The sequence below is a fragment of the Daucus carota genome, chromosome 3, assembly GCF_001625215.2.
Source record: "Daucus carota subsp. sativus chromosome 3, DH1 v3.0, whole genome shotgun sequence".
NCBI classification, from domain to species: Eukaryota; Viridiplantae; Streptophyta; class Magnoliopsida; order Apiales; family Apiaceae; genus Daucus; species Daucus carota.
In genome coordinates, this window is record NC_030383.2 from 50,034,615 (window position 1) to 50,059,629 (window position 25,015).

Consider the following 25,015-nt stretch of genomic DNA (forward strand, 5'->3'; position numbering starts at 1 on the left):
AAATTAGTAATTATATATAAATTAGTAATTATTTAGTTTTATAAATTAGATATATAAATTAGTAATAGGAAAAGAAAAAAGAGTATATCACAAAATACTTTGTAATCTGGTCATCACCAATCCGTACAGACAGAACCTGCGATTTAACACTGTTCTTAGCTCCTCTTGCTGGACTGGAGTTTTCAAGCTTTGCACCGAACGACGTTGGTTAGTATCCTCTTAACTTTGCTCCCCGCACTTTCCGATTTACTCATGTATCAAATATGTTTGTGTATTCACATGTTTTGTTTTGTCTTTCTGAAACCTAGGGTTTCATTCACCCAATTTGGCTGCCCTAATTTTAATCGTCATGTTAATTTCACTTCATCATTATGCTCTGATTTTCTACTCTCTGATTTTGTTTTTATCGTAAATGGAAAATTTTGTGCAAGTCAGATTAATAAGCTAAAATAAGTACATCGTGAACAAGTTAATTTATGTGAAACAAGAATAGTCTTGGATGAATGTTTAAGACGAGTTGTTGAATTTAATGCGAGATTATTGTGAATGGGGACTGTTTTTATATAGCGGTTTGTGTTTTGATGAATGTATCTGGATTCTTCTAGGCGATAGTAAGTGTTTTGAAGAGAAACAATGGGCAGTGAAGAAGAACTCAGTGTTGAGCAAGCAGCTGCAGAGCGTCGGGAGAGGTTGAGAGCTTTGAAAGCTGCGAGAGAACTTTCTGAAACTCCTGCTGAGGATGACAAGCCTGTTCAAGCTGAGGGCGATGATGAGCCTGAAGATGATGCTGAGCGAGATAAAGAAGAGAAGTAAGCTTTTATTCTATGTTTAGTCATGCTCTAGCTCTCTTATTCAATGACTATTTTTTACTGAAAAAAAATAGTTGTTTCACTGTGATTAATATTAGTCTGGGTTTTACTGATGCATACCAGTGAAAGTTCATGTTTTAAGTATCAATGTCTATTTCAAAAGTTATGAGATATTTTGATGGGTTTGATATTAGTGTTTTGCTTAGTATTATGTGCTAATGTGATTGTATTTATTGTATAAGCATGATTTACTTCTACTTTTATATTACTGTGTTATAGGTAAAAGATGCAAACCACCGACTAGAAGTGCACAATATGTATATTAGATAAAAATATTTATCAGAAAAAATCTGTGCTTATGATAGCGAATTTTTGTATAGTAGACTATACCATCAACTGGCTGTAGATTTGGAGGAATTTTGTTATGTCATGGTGCCAGGTTGTATTTATTGTATTAGCTATGTGAATTTTCTTTTAAGTTGGATTTATCTTTTTTACAGCAATGTCAACATGAAATTTCGTAATTACCTTCCTCATGACAAGCAGCTTCAAGAAGGTAAGCTTGCTCCACCAGTGCTACCAAAGTTTGAAGACCCTGTAGCAACAGAACCTCCTGAACAGGATGATAAAGAGGTCAGTCGGCAGTCAAAAAATCTACTTCACTTAATTCATTATTTGCACTTGTATATTTTGGTGTCCTACCGATGAGACTCTGACTTTTGGATCTGTTTAGGATCCATTTCTGAATATTGCTCCTAAAAAGCCAAATTGGGACCTCAGAAGGGATGTGCAGAAGAAACTTGACAAGCTCGAAAAACGCACGCAGAAAGCAATATTTCAACTCATGGGTATGTTAACATTTACTTATCTGCATTCATAGTTCTATCCTGAATAATATAAGCTACCAATGTCAGTGCAATTAGGCAACTTATCTTCTTAAACAGTACATCTAGTCAGGTATATGATTTCCAGACATTATACGTTTAAGTTGAGGCTTCATGAAGTCAAGGCTTCATGTTTTAGTGGTCTTTTGTATTTGTACCTAGTGTTGTGGAAGGCACAAACTTAATAAAAAGTGCAAGAGTCAATTTTAAGTAGCAAGCAACAAAATAGTTTGTGGCATAATCACAAACCAGATTATAGGAGAAGGCAAGTGAGTTAGGGTTTTTTTTTTGATGAGAAGCTGAAGTGGCATCCACTCTTTTACATAAACTACAATTATTTTCCTTTCATGAGTGCTCTAGCACCAAATATGAAATCTATTATATATCTAATAGGAGAACTTTGAGTAATTTAATTCGAAAGGACTGATATACCCTTGCTCACTATCATATATATATACTTTATATAAAAGTTATTATTGACTTTTAATATTAACCTATTTATTAAACATTAATGTCTATTCATTATACATTAATTACTTTACAATTAAAAATCCAATACATATATTTGTATTATATTTATAATTATGATTTAATAAATAAATAAATATCCATAATTCTAAAAATCGGGAATCAGAAAATTAGCGATTTATCGGAATGATTAGTAGGGTCATTATTCAGAATTAATTTAATACTATATATGTAAAGAATATATATATATATATATATATATATATATGTATGTATGTATGTATGTATGTATGTATATATCATCATTTTTAAAATTTTAAATTTCCCCCACACATTTTGTAAATTTTAATATTCTTCTAATTTTCGACTGATTAATCCAATTTTAGACCAATAAATCATCAATTTAACCGAATTTTGTCAAATCTGATTAAAAATCCGTATGATTATCGACTAATCGGTTGATCGACCGATTTTTAGAATATTTAAATATTATGATTTAATAAAATTGTGTATATATATATATATATATATATATATATATATATATAGAGAGAGAGAGAGAGAGAGAAAAGTTCTATGGAGACTGAATTTTGTGGAGGATGGAGAGACTTAATCACAGCCATCCATTTCTTACACATCCAAGGGCTCATGTTAATTGTCCTGCACATTTGTTTTCTCTCCCTATCCTGTCCTGCACTTCTAAATCGGTGAACAAGCAGTACTTCTAAATCCCGCATAACATAAAATAATAATTCTATAATATTGGTGTTCAATTATCGAAATCCTAACAAATAAAAATAATAATTGCATACAAAATAAAGATGTAGTTGGACATTGCTATGATTGACACTGAACTCATTGTCATTGTCCTGCAACGAATTGAATTTGTTGCAAGACAAAATAACACTTAGATATATAAGAAATATGCGGGACAAATTATTAATATTATATTACAAGAAATGCAGGACAAGAATAGTGTAAATTATAAAGATAGTTTTGATTTTTAAAATTAAAATAAGAAATGCAGGACAAGACTATTAATAATACATTATTAGAAATGAAGGACAAGAATAGTGTAAATTATTAATATTACATTACTAGAAATGCATGATAAGAAATGCAGGATAAAGAATATTTAATCATGTCCATTAATTGCCCGATTATTTTAACGGTAGATCTGAGAGTCTCTAAAGACTCCAAAGTTTTAGGTCTCCATTGAGCCCAACTCTCTCTCTCTCTCTATATATATATATATATATATATATATATATATATATATATTAGAATAATTTTAAATATAATACATAACTATATGACAAAGACTCTGATTCGGCAAGAATCTCATTTAATATATCAAATTTTCAATAATTTTAGGTAAGTGGTAATTTAATTATATAAAAAATTTTAAATAGTGTATATTTTTAATGTTTATATTTTAATAAATATCATAATAGTGAGGATATGTGTACCTACATCATTAACATAATATTACTTAAAATACAAATAGATATATAATTTAAATTACTTTTATAATTCAAATAACCTCAAATTAAAAAAAATGGAATAAAAAGATATAAAATATATTGAAAAAATAATTTAAAGCAACCCGTGCTTTGCACGGGTTTAAAAAGCTAGTTTGTTTAGAGTCATAACTTTTACTTGCTAAGTTTGCGCCTACTTGCAAAATGCAAGTAAAGACACAACTAAGCTAGTAAGCATGCTTTTCCATTGATCGATCACCTGTATTCCACACTGATAGGTTTAGACGCTGTGGCTATATGACATGTACTCATTATTCGACCTCAATTAGTGTGTAGATTTTGGGTACTTGTGTCAGACACTACCTCTAGAGTCTAGACTGAGCCATGTCTTGGGACAGTTGGCACAACATTTTGGGCAAAAGAACATATGCAGTGCTTTAAAATATCTTAGAATCTAAAAATCGGATACTTACTGGCCATTTGTTAATGTTTGGACATTTTCAACAAAGTCTGGTTGTGAAAATTTGTTTTTGTGAAACAAAGACTAGTAACATCCTTAAATAACATCATAAGATAAATTAAGTAATTTAACTTTGTGCTACGTTCCATATCAGCTTATACAGATTATATTATTATATACCGTGATTTTAATTTGGTCAGCTTGAGCTGAAGGATAACTAGGGTTGTTTTCTCATACACTATTAAGTGATTAATCCATCCTTGAAAGTGAATTTTTTTGATTTGATTTGCTTTTGCATTTTGATCCTTAGGAAGAACTTATTACTTCTGTTAGATATACTTAGATGGAGACCAGTTTTTTTGCTAAGATACTTTCCTGACTAAAGTTTGACATCTTGCAGAAGAAGAACAAGAGAAACAGAAGAAATTGGAAGAAGGAGAAGCAGAAGGCAGTGTGCAGGAGCAATGAAAATGTTAGAGAGGTTTAAGAGACTTACGAACTAGAAAAAAGAATCAAGATATGGGATTGTGTCTAATCTGAAAGGCCTTAGTTCTGCGTAATCCATATTCAGGTTATTTGTCCAGACTGAAGTTGAATTTAAGGAAAACAAAATGAAGAGGAAGATTAACAGTTTCCCCTGTACAATTGACATGATGTTTTTAGTAGTTTAACTTTTCTGTGGGAGGTTTTATAGTTTGAATTATACGACATGTTTTTGCTTTATGGAAAATGCCAGATATTCAAAAATTGTTTCTATTTTTTTTTTCTCCAAATCCTAGTTGACAATGTTTGATTGCTCACATCACGAAGATTGATAAAAATGAGACTCATGACTCGTGTGTGTATACAAATCAATTAAAACTAGTCATTTATTTGACACGATATTGGGGGGGGGGGGGGGGGGGGGGGAATTGGGACATTTATTTGACTACGATTTTTTTTGTTTGGGTTGTGGGGGGTGGAGGTTGGGTCATTTATTTGACATGATATTTGGGGAAAAAATTGGGACTATATTAGGAGTACGTAACATTATTTTTTTTTCTTTTTATTACTTTTGAGAGTAGATGCTACTATAATTTTTGATGTACAGAAACTTACACTTAAATGCAATTTTATACTATAAAACATTAAAAAAATTAGAAATTCTTTTTTTTGTTGTTACATGTAATAATGAAAGTTTGCACACGGCACAGGATTGTAAAATGCTATTCTATCAAACAATTAGCGACCTTTACCCACTTTGTATACATTCAAGAAATATATGTGCAAGGCCTTCATCTTATTTGGACTTTGGCAAAGACCTCCCCTTCTTCTGCACTAGCAAATCCCATTAAGGGGATCTGTACCAACATAATATTTCATATTTCGTTGGGGAAAATGATTTGTGAACGAATATGAATGGCTAAAGTGATCCTTCGGCTTTCACTTCTCCATTTGCTTTCTCTTTTCATTGTAAGAAGATAAATTTCGTAAATTTTCATGTTCTATTGCCATTGGCCTGTCCTTTGTCTTGCTTCTCATTGTGCCAAGAATTGTCCACTACAGGTAACTGAAATTCGTCCGGCTTCAAGGCCAAAGTAAAATCCGGTAATGTAGGGGCTGTCTCCATGATCCTATAGCCAACACTAGCACAATCAGTTAATGTTCCAAGAAATGATCAATAGTAGTACTGAGTGAATTGTTGAGATATGTAAGTATATAATACTGAACTAGAGAAAAATGTCGTTATTATATTGTTCTTCATGCATTACCTAGTAAAAGAAATAAATGGGTAAACCGGAAAACAGCGCAAAACTTACTTTTCATAAGAGTAGAGATCCCGGTTAATGCGCACCTTGCTGGAAGTATCTTTGGGAATCTTCTCAGAGAGATACTTCATGGTTCCCCAGAGAGGGGGATTTCTGCATCGAAGATAACACAAAGATAAGGTAAGCTAATCTAAGTGTCCACCATTATTCGTAAATATTGCAACTGTATTATAAAACACCGGTAAAAAGAAACGATGGCAATTTAACATAATATGTCAAAATCAATTTAATTGAAACAGAATATCTAAACAAAAACCAAATTATAGAAATATCAAATCGTTCAGGTAAGTGGCCAATAATAAACAACTAGTGAACAATACAATTTTAGCAACGTGATAGGGGTAAAAGGTTCTCTCTCTAATCCCTGTGAATTGTGATGATTCCTGCCCTCGAGTTGGTGATGGAATATACGAACCAGAAATAGAGTGATTGAGATTTCAATTACAGGGAAGTGTCCTTTTCCTTTTGTTTTCTTTTCTTCTCAATCCCCGTCCCCAATACTCTTTCTTTACTCCATTAATAATACTGATGTACTATACAGTCTTTGTGTATTTGTCATGTTCCATTTGTTTTGTCCATAGATCTTTCCTCCTATGAGCATAGCAGAGAAGCGGTAACAGGAGCATAGGGGCGTTGCAGTTTGTAGGGAAGCCTCGGGGAGGCAGACAACAACAGTCCGATAACGTATCATGTTTTCAAGATAAGCTTTACAGGCCCCTGTTCAATTTATTACAGTAGCTTTTGTACCAGGATTTATATGTTATATTATGTTTCTCTCGCTTAGATTTCATTTGCCCCTCCACGTTTTGACTTTATTGTTTAGATTCTTTTCCGTTGAATTATCGCCATACCCTACTTTTGCAGCAAAAGCAAGATAGCGTAATGGTGTTACCGAGAGCGGTGACGGCGACGGTGGTTCCGAGATCAGAATGGGGTCCGGTTTCAGAAAAAAAGTTGTTAATTGTGCCTTAATTGGCTTTAATTGTGTCTCTTAATTAAGAGCGTAAATTGTGCCTCGTAATTGAGGGCGTTAATTGTGCCTTAATTGAGGGCTTTAATTGTGTCTTAATTAAGGCATTAATATTTTATTAATTGTGCCTTAATTGAGAGCTTAATTGTCTCAATTATGAATTATCATGATTGTGGGAATATTTTGATCAGCACTTGCAATATACACGTGTTTTTAATAATTACTCCCTCCATCCCAAATTAGATGGCCCCGTTGACTTTGGGCACACAATTTAAGGTTCATTGACCGCATAGATACGTGATTTATTTTTAAAATTTTATTTTTGCAAATAAAAATTAAAATATGAAATTTTCATTTATAAAAGAAAAAATAAAAAAATAAATTTCGGAAGTAGACGGTCAATGCACCTAAAGTTACGTGCCCAAAGTCAACGAGGACATCTAATTTGGGATGGAGGTAGTATTATTTATTGGATATATATAATCTGTTACATATATCGACTTATATTATTCTTGTTTCCTTTGTTTTATTTTCAGGATTTTCGGAAGAAGACCGGTTTTTCTTTTCGGACATTAAAGTTTTATTGTCTAAATTTCCCCGGTCATCTTGCATGTCCGACGGTTAGATAATAAGCTTTCTTGAATGAAAGAATTATCACGGTGAATTGCTGATTCATATTCGTTGAGATTTATTCTCATTTTCAAAAAAAAGAAAAAAAAAAAAGGGGTAAAAGGTTCTTAAAAGATCAAGTTTAACTGATTATGTAAAGTTTAGTAGTGGTTGTAAAAGAGGTGGTAAAAATAGTAAGCAGGAAGTGAGCATAAGACAAGTTATGGATATTGTTAGAAACAACAGGATATCTAAAGGTCTCTCTAAGTATCTATCTCTTTTACTAATAATTCTTACCAAACAAGAATCTGAGTGGATTACTCAGATACTATATTCAGTATCTAAGTGTCAGCAACTGCATTTCATTCACACTTGGCAGGAAAAAATAGCCAATGCCATCTGCGAAATAGTTGCTGTTTCAGATTTTTGTTTGTCTTTATGGGGTAAATTTCTGGTTGATTCTTAATGATTGCATTCATGATTCACCCTATTTCTGTTTATCACTTTCAAGCATGATTATGCATGGTTATACATATCCTCCTTTTTTTTGTTTCTTCCCAGTGACAAATATGGATGCATAGATGTAAGCAAAAATCGAATTACCGTGAGAGAGGAGGAGCCATGTTGAATGCTTCACATATTTTTTTGCTTTCTTTGAGATACTCATCTGCCGCCTTTAAAGCAGCTACAGCCATCCCGTGTGATTTCTCGGTGTTCCCTTCGTCGAGGATCAAGCCATGATAATAATACGCAGCAGCCTGGAAAAATATATCCACATGTGGCTAGATGTTAACACACATTCTTTTAAAGGAAAGGGAAACTAGAAAGTAGAACAACGTTTGAATAAGGTGGCCACCAACTTATAAATAAAAATATGTGTATCCATGAGGTTTCTTGAAGATTACCCTTGCTTCAATGTATTTCCACTTCACGAAGAGTTTATGCTTTTCTCCCCAACCATTTGTTAAAGGAAGATTAGTGATATTATCTTGGGCCTGCAAATTAGAAAGAAGAGGCAGGATGAATAATATTTTTGGATACATAATCTGTACAAAGAAAAAGGAAACAAATTAGATCAAAATCAAGGCAACAATACAATTAAATACAACAGTAGTGTGGTAAAATCAAATAAAAGAGGTTATAAGTTATAACACCATCAGAAAAATGATTTACGCGGAATAGAGGCAGTCTTTAGTGTCAAACTGACATGCTTTTGGTGATAGAAATATTAATAAAACAGAATTGCAGGAGTTGGGCTCTCACAGATTCGAAACAAATGGACATGATAGATCTTCATTTTACTATATGTGTTGGATTTTTATGGCTACCAACCAGTTACTCCGATACTTGCAAAAGTTCACCTCAAAGCACAGTTTAAAGATCGCACAGCAAAAAGGATGCAACAAGACTTGAAGTATTATCATTTTTCTCCCACGAAAGAAGCTATGAGAATCTTAGGTACTTGACATCAGTGCCAGAAGAGACCGCTCTTTATCTGCTAACTCGCACTTACAGTTTGAAAGGTTAAGCTGGATGCAGTTGACCAGAAGCCAATGCAATCACAGATCAAAGGCGATGCTGTGTACTTTTACTATAAACTAGGTATCAGGGAGAAGTAAAAAGAAGCAGCTCTGAAATGTGCTAGTGTAGAATTTAAAAAATAATATTGACTAACATCGTTCAGGAACTTAGATATCTTTAGCAGAATTCTGTGAAGCGTTGCAATCAACATTGCACAAAATCCCTTGTTACATAATAGGGATGAGACATCTGGGAATGTATTACAGTAAAACAGTAAAGAGAAGATGGAGTTCTTGAGTTAGTATCAGCAATGGTGTTTAGGTTGTAGTGCGCAGCATCCATGCACCAACTTGAGGGGATGTTTTAAATCATTTGGTAGTTGAAATATTTTATTTGTGGAGATAATTAGCAAATCCTAATCGCAGAACATACGAATACTATTAAGTTGAATCAGCACGTGAATACACAGGTATTATGGTTTCCAAACGTTCCATTCTAGATTGTTCATGTAATGTAAGAAACAATCTTACATATTCTATTCTTTTACCTAGAAATACTATAATGAAATATTCCAACTTCATATACTAGTCATCATAGCAAATACTACTCTGTCTTTCTTTTGCACTTCCTATTACCAGCAAGTAATTACCCTTCAATGGGGACTATTTTAAAGTATTACAAAAACTGCAGTACAATGAAAGCAAACAAAATTTTAATCAAAATCATGCAGCATACCTGCTGCCAGTATTTTGCCATTTCACATGCAAGCCTACGTTTTACTGCAAGAGTGGCCTTCGTACTATCAATTGCAAGTCCAAGTTGTATATCCACACTCTAATCAAGTATCAAAATTTGAAATATATATCAGGACAAAGTAAACCTTTATATTTCTCTACAGAACATGTAACACTTCATTGCTAATGTCATATCATGAGTATTACAAGAAACAGATGGAAGATAGGGAAGAGAAAACAAAGATCACCATCAAGGTCTTAACAGTTCTTGTTTTATATTTTATGTGATAGGGAAGGCAGCTTACAGAACAAAGATCACAGACTATGGATATCAGACTTTGCAATATTAGAGCAGTGTATTCACATAAGACGTATAAAACTCTAGACACCAGTAAATGTGAAACATAATTTTCCTGAGAGATTGTATGATCATATTTTGCTTACAATCTGCATGAGCATATAGTAAAGACATGCATACAATCGAAGATCAAGTTCAATCTACAATCTGCAAGTCATTCCTTACAGAATACTCAGTTTTCTGTATCTAATAAACCATGGGCAAAACATAATGCTTCCCTAACAATGTACTAGTATGATAAATTCTAGTAAAAAGTTCTTCAGCAAAGTTAATAATCCGTAATTGATGGCGGCAGGCTAAACATAATGCGCATGGAATGTTTCACTGGCCCAAAATTTATAACTTTCTCTTTAAGATGAGATTTCTACAGATCCAAGCCCTTTATTAGAATAATATACGGTCTTGTTTCAGCAGCTATCTATTAACTGACATACTAGAAATCAGACATCCGAAAAACATAAAAAATTCTGTTATTGTAAATTAGGATATTTTAACAAAGTGATGATACTTCAGGTACTGATCAACACCATCTTTCATTGCCTTCAAACAAACAGGTCAAGTAAAATAGATGGTCAAATCCCTAGCATTGTAGCCTATTGAATCCCCCTCTTCATTTGGTAACAAGAGGTTGAGAACTCAAGCCTCAATGGAAGCATCGGTGTGTGCAAATTTTATTTCCCGTAATTTACTAGAGAAAAAGGCTGACGAGATGGTACCTGCCCCAGTGCCTGGAGACAAAGAGCACGCAGGACTCCTTCCGCAAGGTCGACTGGGAGATCTCTCCTGAAAATAAAATTGGTAAGACAAGAGCATACTTGCAATTTCCAAAGCATTGGCTTGTATCAATGAACCTGAGTTCGGGAGGCAACTGTGGAAGAATATGTCGAACTGCACAATCTAGGTATCCAGCTGCCTTCAAAAAAATGTCGATGGAAGAACGCCTGTTCTCTGTTGCATTGGAAAAATAAGACAAACAGATCTCCCAACACAATAGAACACGTACTTATGAAAGAAAGTAAACACATACAAGTCGAAAAGTACTCCTTTTTACAAGCACATGAGAGACCATATATAGAATACATCTAACTATAAGCTCAGGTTCCCAGAATTAAATCAGATATACAGTAATAACTTCAGAAGATTATATTTATTCTCTTTGAGAGGATATTTTATTAAGAAAGAAAAGTTTTCAAGTGGTATCATAATCTTCTAAGTTCTAATTGCTTTGCTGAGCTTATTCTGTTGGATATTAATATATTCAGTTTCATAAGTCCATAGTGCATACAATTTTACAGTAAATCATTGCACATACAGTGCTTGCTGTTCGACCATCAAATAAAAGCATATTAAAACATAATTGCAAAATTTTTAAGAGGGACTGTTGCCTAGTCTACCTATATAACTAAACCTAACTTATGTTAATCTGACTAAAGGTGACTGACGAGTGAAGACATTTCAACTCCTTCTATCCACTCATTTAAAAAATTCAGCATCTATACACCATCATAACATTTAACATCCATGATCCAACATTCCCAGTTTTTTTATATTCAGATAGTACTTCTACATGGAATAACCATGTATGACTGTATCATGTAACACTAGAAACCAATAAAATCAAACCACACTGCACAATAATTTAAGGAAACAGTATTCTCACATACTGATGATCTTAAGAGCAAAAAACACTACACACTACTGTGAACATTGTCCAATATAAATTACATATTAATATAAAGATACACAGATTTCTAACCGCAATTACGGATAAGAAATTACCTGTGCTTCAATTTAATCTTTGAAACACTAGTTTGCTACTCCCTCCGTCCCACTCATTTCTATATATGTTGTTTCACTGCTCGGCATGCATTTTAATGCTTCTAACTTATTTTTAAAAAATTCACTTTTTGAATTAAAATTTGAACATTAAATTTGTATTCAGAATAATTTTTTTTTAAAAATAATTTATGAAACTATACTTTACAGGAGCATTAAAGTGTGCGCCGCGTTTCCGTCCCCCAATGTATACTATTGGGTAGGACTGAGGGGGTATCAGTTATTAATGAGAGAAGAACGAGTTGACATACATCATACAGAAACTTTGCATGAAATAAGTACCCACCTTCAGAAACCTTGGGCTGATACCCATCACTGGACATTCTAGGAAGAAGCAGTAAGTTAGCTTGCAAGAATGATAATGCTGCCATCAAGTGCAAAACCGATAGTACTTCGTACCAAGCACTAGACATTGCTGTTTCCTATAATTTCAATACTATTCATGAATACAAGAATCCTCAATGAAATCAGGGGATACAAATATAATATTGTAACAAGTATAAGCTAACAAAGAAATGTTCACCTCCGCATCATCCTCCTGATTTACCCAAATGAATTGTACCTTGTGTTGTAGGAGGCTGCCTGCACATAGATTCAAGCAATGAATATTTTGAGTAACTAGACATAAAATCCAGGTCAAGAAAAATCATTAAGAATATACCATCTTTCACCAATCCCAAAAGAACTGGCAAATAATCATTAAGAGCCTGAATAAGATCTCCAAGTACTGACCCCCCTGCAGATAGTAGCAGATACCACTTAGACCACAGTGTTAACAAATAAGATGATAGGCATGACTAAGACTAACCATGTTGGGTAGAGCTTCTCCTTCTTGTTCTGGTGATTGTTGGACCTTCTTGGCCAGCCATAACAACTATTCGGGTTCTAAGAGCAGACAGGCGCTCCACTAAACTCTTAGATAGGTGATCACCTAGTGAATGAGATATATCTACAGGTTTAGGGATTCGTAAACCAGGAACAAACACTGTTACTTCACCGATATTTCCTGGCCGCCTTCGGTTTCCACCAGTGTCCTTTGCAGTAGACACAAAGCATCCCATATTCAAGTGTGTATTGTTCAATTCGAAACGTCTAGTTGTCAGTCTAAACAAATACAAGTAATTAATAGAAAACTGTTAGTGAATAAGAATGCATATAGAACCATATGCATTTGTTGTTTCTTATATTTGTAATCCAAATATGGAAGAGAATAAAGGCAAGAATGAGTTACAAAAATATAATACTGATAACCAAAAACATATGACATAGACAACAGTCACATGAAAAGTTGAAAATTTGCTAGCATTGAACAACTAATATATAGGTGAATCTAATAAATGATCAACCAAAAAAGAAACAGACAGTCACGGGCATCATCACACATCGCCACAACCATCCCTCTTTACAGAGAAAGAAAGGTCTTTTATATCAAAGTCAAGAGTCTACATACATTAATACACAGTCAGATTTCTCACCCTAGCTAAAATTATCAGAACATCAAGCACATGAGATCAAATATTCTTACAGCTTCTGCATGATGAAGAATTTCATGAGGAAAGTGACCAAAAACATTTCGAACTTCTTTCATTTTTTCCAACGAACTTGAACAATTACACAAACAAAACTCAAAAACATATCTCAATAACATCAAGCACTACAAAACTTCACACCCACAACCACAATTGAGCTAATCCAAGAACTAAGACTAAGATCAAACATGACAAATAAACAAAAAACATTCATCAAGAAAGTCAAAAACCAAAATTCAAACCCACAAACAACTAATAAATGCACCAACTGAATTCCAGTTCATATTGTAAACCAAATTACACAACCCGACAATTAAATCTAGAAAAGACTCAATCTTTCTTACCAGACCCACCAGCTGAATATTGTGAATTGTAGAACAAAGCTGAAAGAAAGACACAATCTTTGAGAAATTGTTGATAAGCAAGCAATACAAAGAGACTTGTACAGAGAACCAAGTTCTCTTGTTTTGTCTTTGTCTTTGTAAGTACACTAACAAGAATTTTAGGTACCTTGCTTTATATATTACTCCATAGTACTATAACATTTGACTGATTTACTATATAAAATCTATACAATGGGGCATATTATATACACGTATGTATACAAGGGGTGACTTGTTTTTGATTTCTGATCTGTTAAATTTGTTGGGCATGGAGTGGGAAGTTTTATGTTCTTGGTAAATATTGGACCTACTCTGCTGGTTTTTGTTCTTCATGTCGTTGAATTTTATTTTTTCACACATCACATAATCAATCACATGCTGTAAAGCTCTGAAATTTTTTTTTCCTCTGCACTAAAAAGAATAATTATGTAATTGACAAAGACCGGCGGCCCCAAGTACCAAGGCCCACCACTAAAGAGTTTGGATCTCAATTCGTCGGAAGTTATTTCTTTGGAGTACATCACTTTATTATATACTTCCTGTTTCGAAATATAAGTCGTTTGACTGTTTTGCACGTATTTTTAAGTGCTTTGACTGCATGTTAAAAATCACTATTTTTGAAATGTTTTATCTGAATAAAAATATATAATTGATATTATTATTCAAAAAAATAAAATTTCAAAAATAATGATTTTAAGCATCCGGTCAAAAAATTTAAAAATACGTGCAAAAAAATCAAACGACCTATATTTCAAAACGGAGGGAGTAATTTGTTGTGTTTGGCCAGGATCTTAAGCACGACTTATAATTTAGAAATACTTGTTTTGTGTAAAACGTTGAGAAGTATTTAAAAAAAATTAAAAATATTAGCTTTTGTTTTATTATTTTTATTTTTTCCCAAACATTTTAATCACTTATAAGTTTTAACTTATAATTCACTCTTTTATTTTAAGTAATAAACATTTATTTTAAACTCACCCAAACAGGTCCTTTGAGGTTGAAAATGTTTAGTGCAACATATTTTAAATAAACTAGAAAAGATCAAGTGTTGGGGGTGAGTGTTTGGATAATAAAATTGTGAAGGTTATGGAGATTCATGATTTATCAAAAAGGGGTCGTGTTGATAATTTGGCTCGAGTAGTCTCGTGTATTGGATCTTGTAAAAAAATTTAGTCGACAAATGTTTTTATTGGTCTTGTGTATATACGTGCGCCTCAACTAATTTATAGGATCAAGGACATGTATCTAGAGCCGTTCCATTTTGGTATTTTTTTTATTAGGTTAATTATCAAATAGATTACTTGTTCCAACCCAATGTATCATCCGTATCACCGTGAAATTTTTGACCTCACATAAACCACTTAACAAACTAACGGTTGCATGCCGTTAAATCAAATTAAAAAAGATGTTAAAGTTAACTTTTTCCGTTAAGTTCAGGTGACATGGCGCTTACGTGGATTGCAGGAATAAAATAAGTTTAAACCTAACAAATAAACTAAAAAAAATTCCTACAAGTAATATATAACGAGGTATAGCCATGTTCCAGGTTATGTCAGATGGCCTCCTGATATATTTCAGAAGAGGCAATTCTTACAAGTCCTGTCCGGCAAAAGGAAGCTGATATTTTTAAAGATGAAGAGGATTTAGAAGAGGATGAGGATTCTGGGCAGGGTGATCAACCATCGCAGCAACCAAGGAGGAGTGTCAAATATAAAATATGTGACAAAAGATTCTACATTAATAAAGCTAGAGAGTAGTATTAAGCTTTTAGTTCACGTACAGGTCTAAAACTCCGAATACACTAAACATACTTATGTTTACTGGGGAATGAAGTGAAGTGGAATATACGGTCAGCGGAAGTAGCTGTCACTTTTCCAACTTAGCTGCTCCTGTTAGTTTTTTTAATTTGATTTAACGGAATGCAACCATTAGTATGTTGAGTGATTTAAGTGAGATGAAAAATTTCATAGTGATGCGGATGATACATTGAGTTATTAAACAGGCTAGTGGACGTTGATTAGCATGTCTATATTATGCTTATTAATTCGTGTATTGTTTTTAAAATTTATATTCGTTGATTTTGTAACCTAAATCGAGTCGATTATAATTGAACTGAGATTTTTTAAATCGTAATTGAATTCAAACCGTCGGTTGGTTTTCGATTTTAAAAACCCAAAATATATGATTGCAATTCAAGTTTGTAACAGAACCGAGCCGAACCGAATCACTCTATCCCCGCATGCTATTATCATCTCTCGAGAAGGATCATGTTCCTCCGACTCTTCACTCTAATAACATATTAAATTGTATGGAATAACTTATTTAGAAATCCAAATATAAATTCAACCTCGATCGTTAAATGCGCCGATCAATTACAATTTTTTGAAATTATGTAAATAAATTAATCCATTAAATATAAATAGAATAAAATATATTGATTTAAGCTGATAGTTGGACCTGGATTGACTAGAAAGCAGGTAAAAAGGGGCAGCCCAGCTCAACCCAGCCCAACAGTGGGACCCTATAAGATCCGCGCCTGATTGAAGCGTTTCAAAAGCATCCCTAACCCAACGGTACAATTTCATCTCCTCCGATACTCACACACAATTACTCAATTCACTAATTCTGTAAGTCTTTTCAATTTCTCATCTACAACAACCTAATCTACACTATCGATTTCTGTAGTTTATGATTTTTTTGTATATATGTTTGTGTATGTATGTAATTGGGCAAAGCTGTGTTGCTAGGGTTTTTGTTCTCTGTTAGTCGTGTTAATTGCTGTCAATTAGAGTTTTAGTTTCCATATTATGTGTGGTAATTAGCTTCATTTACTTGAATTTAGTCTTAATTGTATATTTCAGATCGATTTTGTTGTTCCTAATTTAAAAGTGTGGAAACTGTAGTTTCTCTGCTTGTTTTTGATGCGTACAATTGAATTTATGTCGAAATGATACTTTTAATTGAAAATTCTAGAGTCAATTGACTTTAACTTTACGTGTTTCCGTTTTTGTTTCTTATGAAGTTCATAGTGTTGTCGTAGCAAACCATGGAGCAGATAAAATCTGAACAGATCAGAAAAACTGTCGATGCTCAAAATTTTGATTCCACGACTGTAAAGTCGAGTGATCTTCAGAGTGATGTTTTATCTCGGACACCAGCTAAAGCGAATGAGACTCTACCTAGCAGGGACAGAAGAGAAGCAACTGAACTTCCACAAAAGTGGGTATTATACATGTCATTGACTACTTATTTCTGTGTTGGAACATAATTGTATAATCGATCACTTATTAGCCTTATATTTCTGTTTTGCCTCGCAGATACAAGACTATGGCAGAGGTTTTTAATCGTATGACTAGTTCATTGAGGTTGCTAAGTCTGCGAAAAAAGTCTCCTACTTTTAAGAATGTTTCTTCTCAAGTTCAAATACTTGCACGAAGGTTCATTTTATCCCTTTATTAGCCTATTATAATTTACTAGTTTTATATGTTATTCTTTGTTCCTGCATTATGAATTGGGCGTAGAATCTTGTACATCATCAGTGTCATTAAGAAAACTAAGCTACATGAAATTATATTATTGGTGTGTGTATTTATATATATAAATCTTGCCAGTTCACATAAATTGGTTGTAAATGAGGTTCTCTTTGTTATTTTCTATATGATTTCTAACAGTGCTCAGTGCTATTTTTCCTCAAGTCATATCACTCGGAGCAAAAAGTAAGCTATCTGTTATAGGGTAATGTTGTAATTATTCTCATGGCGGACAATTGGGATTTGACAGTAATGACTAACCAGTCATCTCTTCTTTGTAAAAGTAATCTTTTAGCAATTATATTTTGGTGATGACTCCTCAAAATTGTTTACTAACATAAGTTAAACACTATGTATTTGTTACCAATATATATTTAAAGCCTGAGTTAGCCATGGCATAGAGTAAATCCCACCTTGGTGCTAGATGTCACTTCATTTGGGTTGATGTACTTCTTAGAACATTAATTATATGATATATAGATCGCAGCAACATATATATGGATTGTTAAATTATTATGTTTGTTGATCACATTGATGGATGCAGAAGCTAACTTTTGTAGAATTGTATTCCTCATTTAGTAATATGCTTACTATCTTAATATTGCTGTAATGCTAACTAGCGCATATGAATCTGTAATTCTTAACTTTCTATTAATTAATGTTAATGAATTGCACTTGGTAGATGCCTTTAAATGCCATTCCTCAAATATCTGGTTCATTGTATTCTTCTGTTGCTTAGGGAGTTCTCATACAAACATCTTGCACAAATAATGTATATCCTCCCTGAAGCTGTCAAGACTGATAGGATACTGATCCATAATGAGAAGACGATGTGCATGGAGCCAGAAATGAAAATTACATTGCTGTTTGATATCGTGAAAGGTCATGATGAGGGTTCTGATTATCTGGCTCTGTTTGTGTTATTCACTTCTAGGCTCTTCGATTTTCTCTCTGCAAATACTGAGGTAAGTTTTCTTGGAAGAGGACATGTTCAGTTTAGTTTCTTGTCTATTTTGGCTGAGTTTATTAAGATGTGACTATGAATAATTATGATATGGCTTTGAGGGAGTATATGATATTTAAATACAGCTTTGGGATGCAAACTGTAGTAGTTGATGTTTATTAATGGATATACTGCTGTAATGTGCTTAACTTATAAGTTTTCGGTATACTGCTGTATATGATATTTAAATACAGCTTTGGGATGCAAACTGTAGTAGTTGATCTTTATTAATGATATACTGCTGTAATGTGCTTAACATATAAGTTTTCGATATCCCATGAATTTGGTCTGCTTAACATAGAGCTTGTCCTAATGGGTTGGAAACTTGAATTTTAAATTCTTAAGTGTATCCTGTATTAGGAAGTGATGTCTTTGCTTATCTGTGCTGAAAGTAGAGGAAGAGGGTATTTCTATTACCAAATGAGCAAGAGATTATTTTGACTTGAGCTAGTACATGAAAGGCTAACCTGCATGTTCACATTTTAAAATCAGGGCTGTGAAATCCCCGAGGCAGAACTTCCTGAGCCTTTCAACAAACAGAGTATAAACATCACTGAAGACTCATTGACATTGGATTCATCCACAGTACCAACACCTACTCTTGGTGAAGCTGAATTATCAAATGCTTCTAACTTACCTTCATCTTTCAGTAGACACTTCTCTCAGAAAGCAATAACAGAAAGGACTCAACTCTTAGCATCTGCAGATCCTCTCTTGCCTACTAAATGTGATAGCCTGACGCAAGAAGATACTGAACCACAAAAACAGTCTCCTGCTTCATGTGTAGATTCCACCATTTCCACAAACCCAGTAGAATTGACTAAGCCCCCATGCTTTAACCCCATTACATGTGAGAACACCCCTATAAAGTTTACATCAGAAAAAGAAAATTTGATGGTCGAAACACCTGCGCAAATGACACCTCAGAGATCACTGCCTAGTTGTGATGTTAAGTTGAAGACTGGATCGGTATTACAAAAGACAACAAGCAGTTTGTCTGCTAAAAGGACTTTAGATTTTTCATACTCTGAAGGCAAGGGCAGAATTTTGGATTTCGGTGATGACATTACGGAGCATGGAGAAGTTGCACATAATACAAGGCCCGGAAGAGAAACAACTGATGTTGTGGAAAATGAAACTGCTTGTTTGGCTGTTCCTCCTGTAAAGGTAAATCTAGTGAGCACTTCGTTTTTGATTTATCAGTATGTTTGCAATTATATGTAAAAGTTCATAGCTTGGTCTATCTTTTCTGCCATAACTATATACGCATCTTGTCACTTCGCTAGTAACTAGTCTAGTACGCAAAAGTTAGAACTCAGAATAGTTTGATGTCCTCCTTATTTAAGGTTCCTCAGACTATCTCTAGATGTTAACAATTGTTTTTCTTGTACCGATGTGCCATATCTTTTGGACTATGTCGGATGTTTTCCATTTATTTTTTTTCCATTCTCTGTTTCTTTACCTGGCTGGATGGTTCTATTAAATACTTGCTTATCTTAAGCACAAATAACCATAAATATCGACTGTGACAGGTCCACAGCTGCACCTCCGATAATAGCATTTTCAATCAAAGTGGATCAACATCAAGAAAGCAGATTCTTTCTTGTCTGCCTGACATTGTTGTCGTCGTTAATAATATCTTTCAGTGTGCTGACCGTACTTCAATCACCAAGGAGGAACTTGTGCATAAAATAATTATGAATAATCTTGATATTGTTGAGAGAAGTATGTACAAGTACTGCTAATCCTTTCTATTATTTACATCTATTCCCATGTGCACCATATTAATAATTTTATCATCCTAAAGGGGTGGTTGAAGAACAAATAGACCTTCTTGAGAAGCTTGTTCCAGATTGGATTGGCAAGAAGTTGGCTCCTAGTGGTGATATCTTGTACAAGTTAGTATCTCATTTTCATCTTAGCTATAGTGATTCTGTATGTTGAGAACTGAAATCACCCCCCCCCCCCCCCCCCCCCCCCCCCCACACACACACACACACACAAAAACAAAAAGAACACACACACTGATTGGTAGATGTAAATGAAGGAACAGAATGCCGCACAGAAGTATTATGCACTTTCTACCTCTCCAGTCTCCATGTCACTCTTTTTTACTTAGATCTTTAAGAAAACTGGTCTGCTCTGGTGAGAATAAGGCATCTTAACTTTGTTTGGTTTAATTGTGTAGTTTTTCCCAACAATGTTCCCTCATTGTCGCACTACAACTTAATCTACAACAAGAACGATATTATTGCACTCAATTATTTGTCCGAAAAATATGCATAATTAGCACAGTAGATTAGAGCAGATGACTAAATTATGTCAGTATTATCTAAATTCTAAGGGCAGTGTGCTCTCCGGTCTTCCTTTAAACTAGGGAGTCTTTTGGAATTTAGTTTCTTTTGTTAACAATTCTCTGCCAAGCCTATGGTTCTTAGTTTTAATACAACTATCTATGTATCTGATATATTTCCCTGAACTGCAGTATTAAGAAAGTGTCTGATCTGAAGTCCATCTCGGAAAGGCTCATCTGCATTTAAGCAAGTTTTAAAGGTACACTCCAACTTCGACAGTTGATTTGCTCTGTTGCCAATGATGCTATGGATGTACCAATGTCTTCTAATGGTTCTAAAATTTGGCTGTGGTACACTGGATATAGAATCTAATAATTGTTCTATTTCTATGCAGATCTAGCTAATCAATCAGGTTGAAAACAATATTTTTGTTAATAAGAGAGGTGTTCGTGTGCAAGAGGTGTTAGGATCAAGCAGTCTCGCCATGTCTTATTGGTGCCAGACTTGTGATATGTACTAAATTATCGTTACGCTTTTCCAGATTGTTATGTATGCGAGTGCACAATCAAACTTTATCATATTTAGATGAGATCCGTTATCACGAATTTGAAACTTTGCAATTCGGAGTTGTTCTGATTTCATAATAACGTGGCACACAATCTTAATTGTAATTGGTTGATTTATATGTATACAGGGTCTAATCATTGTTAAAGTGAGTTGAACCAATTAAATTTTGTCAACTAAGATTTGAGAAAATTTTGGAAATATTTTTCAGGATACATTGCATTTTTCATTATTATTTGATAAAATTAATTATATGCCATTTATTCCAGAAACAATAACGAAACGTTATAATCAACTGGGACAGGTTGAATGCAGCAGCTCTAACGTTTTATGACTGCAACTTGCATTCGATTGTCAGCTAGTTCCCATTGATATATTTTCCATCCCACAAAGTCACATACTACTAAACTCAAAGCTTAAACACATCTTTTGTGGTTGGTCAAGCACACCCATATATTTTACTTGTGCAGTTCGCAGTATTTTGCTGCTGTTATGAAATTCTGGTACAAACCATCCAATGTATTTGATCTCTCCTTTGTTTTCGCCGCAGCAATCAGTCAGACTCACTATGTTATGAAATAAGATCATACGTTGCACTGTAATCTATAAGTACAACAATTATTTGGTCGTGATATTCATTCAGTTGCCAAATATTTCATAATATGAAGCCGGCTTTCCTGATTATTTTCTTTCTTCTGTATGCCTTTGATTTTGCAGCAGCAGACCTCGACCCGGTTTACGATCCCTCACACCGAAAGCTCCAGACAGGGGTGGAGTACTACATTCATCCATTTTTGGGCGGCAGTAATGGCGGTGGCATCACGGTAGCTGCTACTAGGAACAAAACATGCCCGCTTGACGTTGCTCAGGACCGGAGCAACTTTGCGGATGGCCTAGGCCTGACGTTCCATCCAGTAAATATCAAAAAAGGCATGAGTGGCCGTGTCATACGTGTTTCTACTGATTTGGTGATTAAATTTTCATCTGTCAAGGGCTGCGCCCGATCAGGAGTCTGGAAGGTGGATAAGTACGATGAATTGAGAAGGCGGTATTTTGTGACAATCGGAGGAGCAGAAGGCAGGGGAGCTGGTGAATCTTTCGTGGTTGGTTTAGGATTGAAAAAGAGAAAGATGATTACAAATTAGTGTATTGTAAACAAGTTCAGTGTATTACTGCGCCCTGCAATCCTGTCTGCGACAATGTGGGAGCGTATTATGAACACGGGAGGACTCTTCTGGCATTGACTGAGGAACCTCTTGTGGTTCTGTTTCAGGAGGTGTTCAAGGGCTAAAGCTTATCTGTTCTGGATTATTATCATATGGCTGAACCACTAGCTCACATTCTGTCATATTGTACTGCCTTAAGTATAACATTGTTGTATTATTTACTTTCTACATATCAATAAAATCAACTACCTCTCTTTGGGCTCCTACTTGCTCTTATTTACTTCTCCTTGGTGTGTTATGGTTATCATGATTATCTGAAAACTGCAAATGTACAATTATTTGCGAAATCGGAGAGTTGAACTTAGCAAAATAAGTTTAGCTATTACACTTATCACAGACTGTAATACTGAAAGCATTTAGCTATTACATGAAATCAAAAGAAATAACTCAAGAGAACATCTGGTGAAACTCAAATTTGCTTAGTACACATATGCCAAGGGCTTCTTTCGAACTTTTATTATAGATATAGCTTATAATCAATCCTTGAGGCAGAACTATTAGTGACACTTGGGTTTTAATTGAAAAACTTAGGACCATCTGTTCTGAACAGTGACCTTCAAGCCATGTTTCATATACAAGATCATGGAGAGAGTGGGAGTCACTACATGTCCTTCCACCAACCGGAAACTGTAATTATGGATTAATGCAGCCGCAGCCAGTTTCATTTGCGAATAGGCCATATTTTTCCCCAGGCAGGTCCTAGGCCCTGCATTAAATGACACAAACTTATAAGGAGGTACATGTTTTGTTCTTCCATCATCACAAATCCATCTCTCCGGTTTGAACTCCCAGCAGTCTTTTCCCCACACATGCGCCATCCTTGCCATCGAATACAGGGGTATCATCACTCTCAATTCTGGATGGACCTGGTGGCCTGTGGGGAGAATGTCGGCCTTAGTGGCTTCCTTGTGCTGGAATGGAACTGGAGGGTACAACCTCAAAGCCTCGGAAATTGCAGCGTGCAAATAAGACAGGCCACTCAGCTCTGCCTCGCTGAAAAGACGCCTTGTTTGGGCTTCTTCATGCGGCAGGATTGCTTTTAGTTCATCTCGGATCTTTGCTTCTACTTCCGGGTGTGTTATGACAAGCCAAAGAAACCAAGTGAGAGCTGAGCTAGTCGTGTCCCTCCCCGCAAGCATGTGATTTAGTATGATATCTCTTGCAAACTTGTCGTCATTTTTTAACTCCAGTGACTTATCCTCCTCTGTTAAATACAATGTTAGAAGATCAACCCCTTCTTCATCTTTTTTCTCACGGCATTTGACTTCCCTGCTTCTTAGCTCAATTCGTTTTCTCGATATATAAGTGTACATGATTCGGTCCAGAGCCTTATGAGCCTCCTTCATTTTCCGCTCACATCCTATATTCATCCATCTCAGCAACTTCCATAAGTACTGAGGAATGACATGCCGAGTGAATATCACTTCTTCAACATCATCCAACGCTTTAGAAAACGGAACATCTGGGAATTCAACGGAGAGGCTCATCGGATCATAGCCCGTGACAAACATGCAAGTAGTATCAAAACTGAGTCTCTGGAACACATCTTGCATGTCCACAACTAGGCCCTTCTTGGAGACATGATCTATAATCTTTAACAGACCATTTTCGATCTTCTCCTGGCTTGTTCTCATCAAGAATCGGCGGAACTGATGATGATTAAAAAGGACTTGAGCATGTCTCCTCTGTTTCCTCCACAGATGGTCCTCAGCATTGAAAATCCCATCTCCTAGAACATCGAAAATGACCTTGAATTCGGACCCTTTCTGAAAATTTTCATACTTTTGGTTGAGAATATAGCGCACATTGGCAGGATCAGCTGTGAACAACATGTCGGCGTTAGCAAACCAAGGCCCTTTGAGCAGAAAAGTGCCGCCTGCTCGAGCAAGATCTGCTGCACCTATGTCATGACGATCCTGACGAATAGAGGTATTTATGAGCCATGGGATCATTCCGACTAAGGACCAGTTCCATGGGAGACCATCGTCGTGGCGAAGCTTTCTGATGCAGTAAAAGCTTAAAACTGCAATAGCAAATTCAAATAACCCAAGGCCTAGTACTTCCATTGTTACAAAAAGTTTGCTGAAAATACGAGTGAATGGTGATCTGAGGAGTATGTAGTTTGGGTGCCTCTTTATAAATAGTGGAAGATGGCCCGACTCGGTTTGTTTTGAAATATAAGTCGTTTTATTTTTGTTTTCAAATATAAGTCGTTTTATATTTTGCCCGTATTTTTAAGTGTTTTGACCACGTACTAAATTTGATTATTTTCAAATTTTTTTTGAATAAAAATATATGATTGATATTTCTATTAAGGGATTTTCTATGGTGTGCCTAAGGGCACACAATAGTCCCTCGCTCCAATAAAAATAGTTCCTTTTGATTGGTGGATGAATAATAAATGTTAATGGCCCCTGTATTCACATCAACTCCACCAATCAGAATATGCCATTTTTATAGTATTTAGTGATTATTGTGTACCCTTAGGCACATATTAGAAAGATCGTTCTATTAAAAAGGTAAAATTTCAAAAAACAATAATTTTAAG

The 25,015-nt window shown here is 34.7% G+C and overlaps 5 protein-coding genes across 6 annotated transcripts; 3 read left to right on the plus strand and 2 right to left on the minus strand.

The window, feature by feature from the left end:
- The first annotated feature begins 77 nt into the window (after positions 1–77).
- On the plus strand, positions 78–4,858 carry LOC108211720 (uncharacterized). Its single transcript, XM_017383397.2, has 5 exons — positions 78–207; positions 606–809; positions 1,310–1,442; positions 1,543–1,657; positions 4,503–4,858. The coding sequence occupies exons 2-5, from the start codon at positions 634–636 to the stop codon at positions 4,568–4,570; spliced, it is 492 nt and encodes a 163-aa protein (XP_017238886.1). The 5' UTR covers positions 78–207; positions 606–633; the 3' UTR covers positions 4,571–4,858.
- Positions 4,859–5,196: 338 nt separating this feature from the next.
- On the minus strand, positions 5,197–14,028 carry LOC108211048 (uncharacterized). Its single transcript, XM_017382534.2, has 12 exons — positions 13,812–14,028; positions 12,747–13,042; positions 12,600–12,674; positions 12,462–12,520; positions 12,225–12,360; positions 10,954–11,050; positions 10,819–10,885; positions 9,746–9,844; positions 8,395–8,484; positions 8,093–8,247; positions 5,902–6,003; positions 5,197–5,715 (listed from the first exon to the last, which is right to left on the minus strand). Exons 2-12 carry the CDS (start codon positions 12,997–12,999, stop codon positions 5,580–5,582), a joined length of 1,269 nt encoding a protein of 422 aa, XP_017238023.1. The 5' UTR covers positions 13,000–13,042; positions 13,812–14,028; the 3' UTR covers positions 5,197–5,579.
- A 2,284-nt stretch (positions 14,029–16,312) lies between these two features.
- On the plus strand, positions 16,313–21,366 carry LOC108210773 (CDT1-like protein a, chloroplastic). 2 transcript variants are annotated; one of them, XM_017382180.2, is made up of 9 exons: positions 16,313–16,423; positions 16,873–17,069; positions 17,168–17,287; positions 18,120–18,345; positions 18,876–19,550; positions 19,916–20,108; positions 20,191–20,281; positions 20,869–20,936; positions 21,072–21,366. In XM_017382180.2, exons 2-8 carry the CDS (start codon positions 16,897–16,899, stop codon positions 20,921–20,923), a joined length of 1,533 nt encoding a protein of 510 aa, XP_017237669.1. In that variant the 5' UTR covers positions 16,313–16,423; positions 16,873–16,896; the 3' UTR covers positions 20,924–20,936; positions 21,072–21,366. The 2 variants fall into 2 exon arrangements, with proteins under 2 accessions (XP_017237669.1, XP_017237668.1); XM_017382179.2 differs by having other exon boundaries at positions 16,318–16,477.
- A 537-nt stretch (positions 21,367–21,903) lies between these two features.
- LOC108210774 (miraculin) lies at positions 21,904–22,386 on the plus strand. Its single transcript, XM_017382181.2, has one exon. The coding sequence runs from the start codon at positions 21,904–21,906 to the stop codon at positions 22,384–22,386; it is 483 nt and encodes a 160-aa protein (XP_017237670.1).
- Positions 22,387–22,875: 489 nt separating this feature from the next.
- On the minus strand, positions 22,876–24,557 carry LOC108213597 (alkane hydroxylase MAH1-like). The gene has a single exon (XM_017385407.2). The coding sequence runs from the start codon at positions 24,531–24,533 to the stop codon at positions 22,995–22,997; it is 1,539 nt and encodes a 512-aa protein (XP_017240896.1). The 5' UTR covers positions 24,534–24,557; the 3' UTR covers positions 22,876–22,994.
- Positions 24,558–25,015: the final 458 nt, after the last annotated feature.

What these genes read in the sequence shown, in the direction of transcription:
- LOC108210774 (XM_017382181.2), top strand. Translation starts at nt 21,904, where the DNA reads ATGAAGCCGGCTTTCCTGATTATTTTCTTTCTTCTGTATGCCTTTGAT.
- LOC108211048 (XM_017382534.2), bottom strand. Translation starts at nt 12,999, where the DNA reads ATGGGATGCTTTGTGTCTACTGCAAAGGACACTGGTGGAAACCGAAGG. An exon ending in GTCTCCAGGCACTGGGGCAG is followed by an intron (nt 9,845 to 10,818) that starts GTACCATCTCGT and finishes ATACTTGATTAG; the next exon opens with AGTGTGGATATACAACTTGG. An exon ending in TGGCAAAATACTGGCAGCAG is followed by an intron (nt 8,485 to 9,745) that starts GTATGCTGCATG and finishes TCTAATTTGCAG; the next exon opens with GCCCAAGATAATATCACTAA.
- LOC108211720 (XM_017383397.2), top strand. Translation starts at nt 634, where the DNA reads ATGGGCAGTGAAGAAGAACTCAGTGTTGAGCAAGCAGCTGCAGAGCGT. An exon ending in GAGCGAGATAAAGAAGAGAA is followed by an intron (nt 810 to 1,309) that starts GTAAGCTTTTAT and finishes TCTTTTTTACAG; the next exon opens with CAATGTCAACATGAAATTTC. An exon ending in AGCAATATTTCAACTCATGG is followed by an intron (nt 1,658 to 4,502) that starts GTATGTTAACAT and finishes GACATCTTGCAG; the next exon opens with AAGAAGAACAAGAGAAACAG.
- LOC108210773 (XM_017382180.2), top strand. Translation starts at nt 16,897, where the DNA reads ATGGAGCAGATAAAATCTGAACAGATCAGAAAAACTGTCGATGCTCAA. An exon ending in GTTCAAATACTTGCACGAAG is followed by an intron (nt 17,288 to 18,119) that starts GTTCATTTTATC and finishes TCTGTTGCTTAG; the next exon opens with GGAGTTCTCATACAAACATC. An exon ending in TGGCTGTTCCTCCTGTAAAG is followed by an intron (nt 19,551 to 19,915) that starts GTAAATCTAGTG and finishes CGACTGTGACAG; the next exon opens with GTCCACAGCTGCACCTCCGA.
- LOC108213597 (XM_017385407.2), bottom strand. Translation starts at nt 24,533, where the DNA reads ATGGAAGTACTAGGCCTTGGGTTATTTGAATTTGCTATTGCAGTTTTA.